The sequence below is a fragment of the Silurus aristotelis genome, assembly GCF_946808225.1.
Source record: "Silurus aristotelis genome assembly, chromosome: 20".
Lineage (NCBI taxonomy): Eukaryota > Metazoa > Chordata > Actinopteri > Siluriformes > Siluridae > Silurus > Silurus aristotelis.
In genome coordinates, this window is record NC_139593.1 from 11,857,128 (window position 1) to 11,869,188 (window position 12,061).

A 12,061-nucleotide genomic window follows, 5' to 3' on the forward strand; every position below is an offset into this window, starting at 1 on the left:
AAACATGGAACCTACGCTGAAGGTGCGAGCTGGCGAGGTGATCCCTGATATATATTAATTGCACGTATAGCAAGAAGTGTTACTTTTGAAGACATTGATACAATAACAAATAAAACAGACAAATTTACTGAGATCTGCGCATGTCAGGGTTTTCTTGGCTCCCCGCACTGACGTTCGGTTTCACCGCACTCACTTCCGGGTCGTCGGCCATCTTGCTATATTCCCTGCGCCACTTATTATTTGAGGACAACAAGACTTTAGCTCAGGGCCAGATTATCTCAACAACTTCCTAAATCCCTGAGAGTACTCTTGGCACCCTGCCTGTTTCTGTTCCTGTTCCCTACTCCTGTACCTGTACCTGTCCACTAGTCTGCCCTGCGTTGTTTGGATTTTGGACTTTGGTTTGTGTTTTTGCTCTGCCCTCGATTGCTCTGTTTGCTGGCTTTGGGATTTTTCGACTGTTCGTTGATTTTTGATTCGGCTCTCCCCGCATTGCCCTGGCTGCCGGTTTTTGGACTCTGGGACTGTTTTTTAATCTGATTTTGCCTGCCCCTTATTATTCTGTTTTGCTGGCTTTTGGAATAAAGGCTGTTTACCTTTACACTCCATTTGCATCCTGCATTTGGGTCCTTCTTTCCAGTCTCCACTCTGTCTCACCATTACTGACAGAGCAGTCTTGACCGGTTTTGAAATAACTCTTCTTGGTGGGTTAATAATTATATTACTATTATACATATTATATGATTTAATTATTCATTTAATTACATATATAATAGAACTGCAACTCACCACAGTGCAGAATCAGTGGGAGTTACATTTATCAATGCATAAACATAAAATGAGAGGAGCAATAATAGGCAGAAATGATTTTTATTTATTTATTAAATTATTATTATTTATTAAAATAAAACACCCTGCAGACCGCTAAAGTCAATAAAACTGAAAATAATATAAAGTTCATATTCTTACTGTGCAGCCCAATACTGGTTCGTTGTCTGGTGGTTGAGGGCCTCTGTTTTAGGAGAGAAGTCCATGACCTTAAAAAAGAAAAAAAAAAATCTTGTGACCGGTTTCAGCCAAAGAAGAGCGAAGGTTGGGATTGGCTTGTGCTTACTTCCCATAGATGAGTGTGTGTATGTGTGCTACTAAGAGTCTGATATATGTTGTTTGAAATGTAAAAATGACAGTGATTCTGTCTCTTAATGTTGTTTACTGTGCTGTTTTCTTCAGTTATTCATCACAACACGACAGATTTGCAACTTTTAGCCTGACCCTTTTCAAATACGCAGATTCCACATCTACTTTTCGACCGAAACCTTCAAAAAAATGAACAAGTCTTGCTTCTGTAAACTAAAACGTCTCTAGATGAACAACTCATGACATCTGTAAAGTGTTATGCACAGTGCCATGTCACAATTTTAACTGAATGGTAGTTAGCCCCATGATTTAAGGAATGATGCTGATCTTATATCCATTTGCTCCCTTTATAATAATGACCTCTCTTGCTGACAGTCCTAGGGGGTTATTTTACACTAAGGTACATGACAAATTATTATTATTATTATTATTATTATTATTATTATTATTATTATTATTATTATTATTATTTTTGAATATTTTTCTTTATATTCTTAAGATAACACTCAGGTATCAGGTTTGTTGTTTTGCTCCAAGCTGACATTTATGAGCCTATGGCTGTGTCGCATTAACTCTGCTTTTATTGCACTGTAACGCTTGTGTCATTTTATTACTAGGCCTTCGCTGCAACAGCAACTGATTCATCTTCACAGATTAATAAGCTCTTTCCCTCCCTCACTCTCTCCTTCTCTCTCTCCCTCTCTCCCTCTTTCTCTCCGGTGTTGTGAGCAGTTATTTAAATGCAACGTTTAATTTACTGCCACAGATCTTTCATCTGCACAGCGCTGACCCAGCAGGAGACACTTGCAATCAAGAAAGATAACGCAATTAAAAAGTACAAAAACTAAGAACGGTGTGCGGAGTGGTAAGGGAGAAGGGGTCATTAATCTGTTCATTAGTAGCGGGGCATGTTGCCTCACAACCCGAAAAATTGAGTTTGACACTTTAAATTAGGCTTTGTGGACGAGGAACATTTAGTTATGCTAATAATATTTCTATGCACTGCAGTACCTTAATTAAAGTCCAATGATGATAATCCAAGTCAAGCCTAATTGACATTATTGATATTTCAAGCATTAATTGCAGGTCAATTGGGGTTTTGTAGAGAATGCCTAGAGTCCGAGATGCGTGTCACGTCTGGTTTGTATCTTTGGACTCTCAATTTATTTTGCATCATGCGCCGGTTTATAAAGCGTTGCATCCAAGTGTTGAATTCTTGTTCAAAGTTCTTGACAACACAAGCTAATGACAACTATTTCATCCCCTAATGTCATTTAATGTGCTGTTTTCTCTATTTATTTAGCACAGCGCAACAATTTGCACCTGCTAGACTGACCTATATCCAATTATATAGATTTAACATCTACTCCCAGATTGCGTATACTTATTGAAGTGTTTTTACCAAAGAAATCCTTTTTCTTTCTTTTTTATTTCTTCCATCTGTTCAAATCTACAATTCAAAAAGACATAAGGGCTGCTGGTGTGTTTATGTGTGTCTTTGTCTGCGCATTTGTGTGTGCAACACGCCTGCAGCATTTCAACCCACGTATGTCAGACAACCAGAGACTATTGGGAGCACACATACACATGTAGAGACACACACACACTCTCTTATACAGGAACTAAATACAAGCCGAAATCCAATTTTGTCCAATTCATTTTATTGTTCTTCCCATCTCATTTTGCATCCTGAACTTTTCTTTGGCACAGTAACTCTGTCTGACCAGAACCATCTGCTGTTCATCGTGCAAAATCTGGGCCTGAGGTCCACAACCCTTCCGTGATTTTTGTATTATTTTTTCACAACATGTCTCAGACGTTCTTTTTTGTTTCGAGTAGCAAATCTTTCCCTGTGGCTTTCCAGAACTACTTGGACAGTTTGTAGAAACAGCCTTGCTGTGAGGACGACATGACCGAACCGGTCAAGAGGAACTGCCAAATTCCAGTGTTGATTCTTTTCTCTTTCGTACTTTCGTTCTGTGACACTTTTCCAACATTTCATCACATTCAGATTCTATACAATGTACTCCTGAGCAACCGCTAGCACTGTGACTCAACCGAAAGGGTGTACTTGTCAGTTTGGTTCAAAGAAAGGAGTAGTTTAATGGCAGACCCTGACAAGAGAGACTGATGGGAGATATGCAAATAAGGACATTCACCTTGGCCTGTCCAGCCCCCGAATTGGAGACGAGGCAGCACCTGGAGGACTGGAAATAACCGCGATTACATAAAACGCCTCTGAGGAAGGTTATGGGTAGCAACCGTGACTAATAGTTATCCCTGTACTCTGCTAGGCTTTTACTTTATTTTTCCCATTTGTTAGGCATATGAAACCAGCATCTATTTTTAATGCAAATCAATTAACTGTGTGGTTTAATTCCTCTTCAACTGACTTATTGAACATTGTATTTCCTTAGATCTTTTTTCATACAAAATAGTATTCACTCAAGTCTCTATAGAGTTATTCTTCTGAAAAAAAGATCCTTTAGGGCACCAGTTTTCAAACTTCTTGCACATAAAAAAAACCTTTAACTATAAAATACGAGACAAACCTCATCAGTCTAGATTTCTTTAATGATATTGTGGCCAGATATGTTTTTTTTTTTCGCCACAGCAGATCCTTCGCATGTTTGATTTGGCACATGTTTTAACGCTGGATGCCCTTCCTTACGCAACCCTTTGCATTTATCCAGGCTTGGGACCGGCACTGAAAGTGGCTGGGGTTGGTTCCCTGACCGGGGATCGAACCCGGGCCGCAGCAGTGAGAGCGCTGCATCCTAACCACTAGACCGCCAGGGAACCAATCATAGCATAGTTAAAAGACATAGAGGCCCCCCAGGCCTCCTCACCCTACATCACTACTAATACCTTTGTGGCTGAATGAACACAAATCTCAACCACAAACCAACATCTAGTGGAACATTATTCCAGAAGAGTGAAGGTTATTATATCAGAAAATGGGGAGTAAATGTAAAATAAGATGCTCAAAAAGCACATAGAAATCTTATGGTTAGGTGTTCACAAACTTTTGTCCCTATAGATACACTAGATGAGCTATTGAAATACTCCACAAAGCAACACAAAAAAGTTCATAGATGTTCTGTTTAAATGCGTGATACTTTATAGTTTCTCCCAAAAGCCTGAATTCTGTTTTCTGTATTTTACAGGTGATCCTGATCCTGACCAAGCTTTATGACTTTCACTTGGGCAGCGTCACTGAAAGCTCCCTATGGAGGTAAAAGATATATCTCTCTACTCTTACTCTCTTTTCTTCTCTGTCTCTAAATCCCCTCGGTCTTTTCTTCCCTATCTACAACAACACCTTCTAGCTAGTCTGCATTGTCTCTCAGCTGTTGTTTTGAGGCTCCCTGTAGTTAAATAAGGTGAACAAGTGCCCGTGTTGTGGATTAGCAGCCTGGTACAATGCTGTCATTCGATATCCTCAGGGGGAGGCAGAAAAAAAAAAACAGACAGGGAGCGAAACAGAGAAACAGATTAGACTCCAACCACCAGAGCAGCCGAAATAACAACAGGAGTCAAAAAGTCATTGATGTCGCTCAGCAATCTCCAGCTGAGTGTTATTTCCAAAATCCAGGACAGGGAGATGCTTCTCTTTCCATGTCATTCTCATTCTCTCTTAATAGTCTGACTTTTATTGCTTGTATAATACAATGAAGGCATGGTTGCCATGGTTACCTCATTGCAAAGGTATAAAAATTAACACTGAATCAACATGGGTACCCCAAAATGGGAGATTTATAATTAAACAGTTAGGGTTAAGTAATGGATTATATCATTAAATCTGATTAATCAGGAAGCATCATGGAGGGGAAACACAAACACACACACACACATACACACACACACACACACACACACACACACACACACACACACACACACACACACACACACACACACACAAACACACACAAAGGCTGTTTGTTAATTACACTTGTGATTTTTTTTCCTATTCAACATTCCCTTTAAACACTGGTTAGGTTTATACATCTACTGCATAAATGTACAGTCTGGGCTGAAACAAAATCAAGTTTTCTTCTTCATGCCATCCTTTAGACACAATATTTTGTGTACACAGGACCATAAGATTCATATGAACCACATATAGCTGGAAAGCCAATATTTTTGTCTTTCATAATGTTATGTTATATGTGTACAAATGTGTGTGTGTATATATATATATATATATATATATATATATATATATATATATATATATATATATATATATATATATATATATATACAGTGAGGAAAATAAGTATTTGAACACCCTGCTATTTTGCAAGTTCTCCCACTTAGAAATCATGGAGGGGTCTGAAATTGTCATCGTAGGTGCATGTCCACTGTGAGAGACATAATCTAAAAAAAAAAAAATCCAGAAATCACAATGTATGATTTTTTAACTATTTATTTGTATGATACAGCTGCAAATAAGTATTTGAACACCTGAGAAAGTCAATGTTAATATTTGGTACAGTAGCCTTTGTTTGCAATTACAGAGGTCAAACGTTTCCTGTAGTTTTTCACCAGGTTTGCACACACTGCAGGAGGGATTTTGGCCCACTCCTCCACACAGATCTTATATGTTAGATATATATGTTAGTTTAACAAAAGCCCACATAATCCTTATCCTAATGCAGATTCTGAAAGCGTACCCTTATCTTGGCTTTTTTATCTTTTAAAGAAGACAAGCGTAGCCCTGTATACCCAGTTACAACAGCTGCCCATGTTACTGTGAGAAGTAGGCAGAGGTGTTTTTTAATCCCACAAAGTTTTAATACATTATTATTGAGATCTAGTTTTATATACAGCATTTATACAGACTTGTTTATTTTCCCCACCATGTTGCAGGTCATCTCTGTATTATGAAATGTCTGTAGCTCTTTTTCGGGTCAGCAGAGCGAAAGTTTAATGGATCTCGTCCAGACTCCGGTTTTATATCAGAGTGCCACTATAGATAAAACAGGGGTCATGCTATTATGGAGAAGCTTTTTTTTTTTTTACTTTTATTTTTTCTTTTTGAAACACAGTATATATTAAATAACCTAGGCTAATTTACTGTAAGAGCCATCTCAAAACCTGAGTGTGGTAAATACAGCAGAAGTAAGCTTGGAATAAAAAGGAAAATATTAATGTGTAAAAAATGTATGAAAGTTTGATTTAAAAAAAAGGGCTTTTATTAAGAAAATAAAAAACTCAGCTACACTCTAAGGACGAAGGGTTCCTATAGAGCAGGGGTTATCAAGTCTAGTCCTACAGGGCTGCATAACACACCTACCAGGCTTGTAATTAAGCCAACCGAGACTCCTGGAGATGCCCCCCAGCTCTAAAGGACTGAGCTGAAGAAGGAATAATACTTTTACTTTACAGCATTTGGATTTAACAGATATGTCAGAATCGGATATGAATAGTTATCATTAGGAAGCAGACTATTGATTTTTTGTTTGTTTGTTTGTTTCTAGTTGGACTAGGATATTATAGAACTCAATAAAATGGCTAATGTTACATGTAAGTAAGCAGTCATACTGTATATACAGTAAAGCTCACAGGACAAAGAAATTCACATTCATTATTGTGAGTTGCTACGCAGTGGATTTACAGCATTCTTTTTTTCATCCTCAGTAGCTAGGCTTGGTCTCGAAGGTTTAAATTAGGATAATAGTTAGTTTAAATTACGGGAAACAGAAATGAATCATTTTGATAGAAAATATAGCAGGCAGCCTTGGTAAAATAAGTGGTGCTGCAATGGCTGCAATGCTGCAAAGTCCTTAAGTGCCAAGGTTGTGCCAAAAAAACAACAAATATAGTGACTGTGTGAGGGGGGGGTTTCGGGGGGCTAAAAAAAGTAACACAATTATGAACTGGTGTGAGTTTGAGGTTAGGGAAGTATTTCAGCAAGAATTCAAAGAGTGCTGACATTTCTTCTTCTAGGACAGTTTTTCCTCAATGCTTTTGGGAAAAGCTTAGTTTTAGCTTTAGCCCACTTTGAGATTGGATCCTGCTTCAGGTAGAGTCACAGATATGGATATTTGTAGCACTTAACAGATATCCCCACAACCAGACCCTTTTTTTTACTACATTTACTGCAGTACTAGTCAGAGCTTAAATCCATATTCCCCATAATCGAATTCAATGTATACATAAAGTCACTCTTATTTGAATACATTTGCAAATATTTAAATTTACTCTTAGCTGTTGTTTGCATATTGCTGTGTGTCAAGGTAAAAGCAAAGTCACTGTTCTTTTGCATAATTACTGTTCGTTCAATCAACTAAAGTCCCCATAAAGTTATTACATTAGGGTATTAAGTGTTTCATGAAAATACAGAGTGCTTTATGCAGCAGTGTGTTTGATCGAGGAATGTAGAATTTCCTTCGAATGTTCATTTCTGCATCTGAGCCTTAAGCTCCAGCTTTCTTAAAATAGCAAGCTGATGAACTCTGGCTAAATATAGGAGAATTATTTATTTATATTTTTGCATGAAAAAGTAAATGATATTGTGCTTTACTAAATATATTGCAGGTAATTCCAGTACGTTCAGCTTGTTTCCATAAACCTGGCGCCAAAGAGTCAGATAAACCTGCATAATACCAGGGGCTAATTGGATGTTAAACCATTGTGTTTAAATTAATTTGTTGATAGTTGATTATTTTATAACAGCATATTTCTAAGTATTAAACAATTTTCTAATACCATAGTATTATATTAGTATGTGAGGGTGGTGTAGGACATGTATGAGGACAGTGTGACAGCAGTGAAGTGTGCAGTAGGAACGACAGACTGGTTTAAGGTGGAGGTTGGACTGCCTCAAGGATCGGCCCTGAGCCCGTCCTGTTTGCAGTGGTGATAGACAGGTTGACGGACAAGGTCAGACAGGAGTCTCCGTGGACTTTGATGTTTGTGAATGATAGTGTGTTTTGTGTTGAGAGTAGGGAGCAGGTTGAGGAGAGCCTGGAGAGGTGGAGATATGTGCTGGAGAGAAGGGGATTGAAAGTCAGTAGGAGTAAACTGAGTACATGTGTGTGAATGAAAGGGCAGTGGAGTGGTATGGTTGCAGGGAGGGCTGGAGAAGGTGGAGGAGTTGAGGTACCTGGGGCCAACAGTGCAAAGTAATGGAGAGTGTGTTAGAGAAGTAAAGAAAAGAGTGCAGGCAGGGTGGAGTGGGTGGAGAAGAGTGACAGGAGTGATTTGTGATAGAAGAGTGTCTGCAAGAGGGAAAGGGAAGGTTTATAGGACTTTGGTGAGACCTATGATGTTGTATGATTTAGAGACAGTGGCATTGAGTAAAAGACAGGAGGTGAAGCTGTTTGACATTGAGATGGTTTGGACATGTGCAGAGAAGGGACATGGGGTATATCGGTAGAAGAATGCTGAGGATGGAGCTGCCAGGAAGGAGAAAAAGAGGAAGGCCAAGAAGGAGGTTTATGGATGTGGTGAGGGAAGACATGCAGGTAGTTGGATTGAAAGAGGCAGATGTAGAGGACAGGGGGGGTATGGAGACAGATGATCCGCTGTGGTGACCCCTAATGGGAAGAAGTAGAAGATATTTATCTAATACCATAGCAATGAACAGCACTGTGGTGTAACACAGTGAAAGGATGTGCACTTTGGATTGCAAATGTATATTAATATACTGTACAAAATGATAGATATTGTTCAATTATACATAATAGAGATGTATGATAATTCCCTGGTGTGTGTTTGGATCTGAAGTAGGTGTGGGCTAAACCAGAAGACACTTGAATAATTAATTAATTTATTTATAAATCCTTCATTGATTGCTTGCTTGCCTGCTTGCTTGCTTGATTGATTGATTGATTGATTGATTGATTGATTAATTGATTGATTGATTGATTGACCTGGATGGCTTGTGAAATTTTTTAAGCAATCTCTCCATTTTTTTTATATGTCTGTGTGTGCAACTACTGTATGTATCCAACTACAATGCTTTCCCAATATCTGTTGTTTAGATACAATAAATGTTTTATATTATCATTAATGGTTTATTTATCAATCCTGTGGTATTTCTTACATATTTTATACCAGCTCTTATTAATACTTTAAGTGTTAGACAGGTTTATAGCCAGGTATGAGCAATTGTGGAGACTTTAACCAGGCAATATCTGGCATTATGATTCAGTGTAATACATTTTTGCAATGCATAAAGCATACAGGAATCACATTGCATCAGTTTGCAACATTTTATGTCTATATGATCCAATTTGTATTGATTTATATTGTGATGTTATGTTTTCATATCACCCACTACTACTACTTTTCACTTTAATGCAGCAGTAACAACAATAACTTAACTAATTTTACATTAAGGACTCCCTGAAGACTTCAAAACACACACACACACACACACACACACACACACACACACACACACACACACACACACACACACACACACACACACAGAAAAAAACACATTTTGTAACGCTTTTTCTAGGAAGCCAGTATGCATAAAACTTTATGACTGTCATTTTGTTAGGAGCATCAGGGGGGTGATGATGAACTCTATAAAATGCTTACTAAGCAATGTGACTACAAGATTATTACCAAAGCATTTCTGAGTTTAGTGGTAATGATTTTTCCTATAGAGCATGAAGAAAGTTGTAGCAGGGTGCACAATTCCAGTAGAATAGGTGTGCAGGTGCTTCGCTTTACTTTAATACTGAGCAATGTAGACCCAAAGTCAAGACAACTGATTGCTGATTGCTGCAGAGCCCCTCAAATCCACCATCTCTGTGCAGCTGGAGCCGCAATGCATCATACTGATGGCTGCCACAGCCCTGGGATTTTATATTGACAAAATGAGGGCAGCCATGATAATATTCAGCTTTACACAAATTAAGCCTGCTGGGACTCATTCGGTTTTCTACTTCCGTTCCAGCTCAGGAACATGGCACGTGCCGAGAAACAGCTGAACTCCACTCGCTCCATCACTCCAAAATGTGTCTTGCACTGTGTTGCACTGCATTGTTCCTCATTCCTGTCCCGTTGTTAATTGAAAGCACTGTTTTGTTACGTCTACATACTTCCTGTGTGGCTCGGCAAAGTTGCAGCAGCCTTACAACGTCTAGACAGCTGCTGACTTTTAAAGAAAGGTCAGAAGAGTCCCGCTTGCCTGAGAGGAGTTCCAAAAAAACCCGACATGTCCATTATAATGAACGGTGTGACCTTAAACGATGAAGACAGATCACTCGTTTTGGCACGTGAGATTAAACGTGTGTGGCTAAGTCTCAGTGTATTAGTCAGTGTGAGCAGAACATCTTTTCATTTAGTCTTCTTCCTTTGTTAATTGATCTTTGCCGTATATCTGTTCATTATGAATCATCGGTAGGGACAAACACTCCCCGTCAGACAAAATGGGATTTTAATGGTCGTAACAACAAATCATTGGTCTGGAAATAAGCGAGAATAACACCAATACTGTAGCTCTTTCCCTAAGGGTCCCCTGGTGGTCTAGTGGTTAAGATGCAGCGCTCCCACCGCTGCGACCCGGGTTCGATTCCCGGTCAGGGAACCATCCCCAGCCACTCTTAGTGCCGGTCCCAAGCCCGGATAAATTGGGGAGGGTTGCGTTAGGAAGGGCATCCAGCGTAAAACATGTGCCAAATCAAACGTGTGGAGGATCCGCTGTGGCGACCCCTAACGGGAGAAGCCGAAAAGAAAGTTTACTGTAGCTCTTTCCCTGCTCTATCAATCCTGCCTCAGTTTTTCAACTTCTTCTGTTCCCAGGCCCATGATGGGCTGCTTCAGGTGTCACAGAAAAACAAAAACAAATAATCAAATGTTTTAAGAAAACAAAGATCCCAAATAATTTTTACCTTTGCATACAAGACACACACACAGGCACACACACGCACACACACACACACACACACACACACACACTCAGTTATTTACTGTTAATGGATTTTGACTGATTGATTTAATTCTGAATAATAGTAATAATAATATTAATAATATTAATAATAATAATAATAATAATAATAATAATAATAATACCTCAACAGTCATTTAAAAAAAAAAAAAAAATATATATATATATATATATATATATATATATATATATATATATATAAAAAGAAAAATTAATGGTCATTTAATTATTATTATTATTAACACTGTAATCTGACAATGCTATATTTTTTAAATAATCACCTGTTGCAAAATAGAAAATTTGACGTAGAAAATTAAGCAACAATTACTCAGAATTAGCATACATCACAAAAAAAAGTGACAAAATGTCTTCAGGTGTTTTTTTAAGGAAAGTGTTCAGTCAGGTGTGTTAGAGCTCAAATATACAAGGTATAAATGAAGGGGTTTGATATAAAAATAAGTGTATTACTGTAAAACAAAAAAAAAAGTTACATTATGACCCAAAGAGTTACCAATGATTATGGTTAAGGTTTGAAATTATTAAACTTAGTTTTTAATACAGCTTGAAACTTGTATTAAATTAAAGCTCATCATAAAATAATAAAGGCAGTTTTTTGGGGGGGAAATTATACGATAATTAACATTAATATGCTAAACGCTTAGAGCTTTATCTTGTTGGTTGGAAGATAAAATCTAACAGTTGTCTGTCTTTAAGTCATTAGCTAAGAATCTTAGTCATGCATTATAACCCTAATTATTGTAATGTAATTAGCCAAACACTAGCCTGTGGGAAAAGGAATTTGATAGCAGTGATTATGTCAAGTTTATTTTTGTCTAGAATAAAAGTCTGTGCTGCTAGGTATCGAGAAGGTTTAACCAGAATGTTTTTTTTTTTTTTTCTATTTACATTATATGTTCAGAGTGTTTGAAATATTTATTATTATTATTAATAATAATAATAATCATAATCATAATAATAATAATAATAATATGAAGATGTTTTGCCCAT

At 37.7% G+C, this 12,061-nt stretch overlaps 1 protein-coding gene across 1 annotated transcript in view; it reads left to right on the forward strand.

The window, feature by feature from the left end:
* Positions 1 to 12,061, forward strand: part of sorcs3a (sortilin related VPS10 domain containing receptor 3a) — a 260,536-nt gene that overhangs the window by 105,853 nt on the left and 142,622 nt on the right. Inside the window, exon 2 of the mRNA XM_083523063.1 lies at positions 4,305 to 4,372. Within this exon, the coding sequence (XP_083379189.1) occupies positions 4,305 to 4,372 (68 nt within the window). The remainder of the gene's footprint in view (positions 1 to 4,304; positions 4,373 to 12,061) is intronic.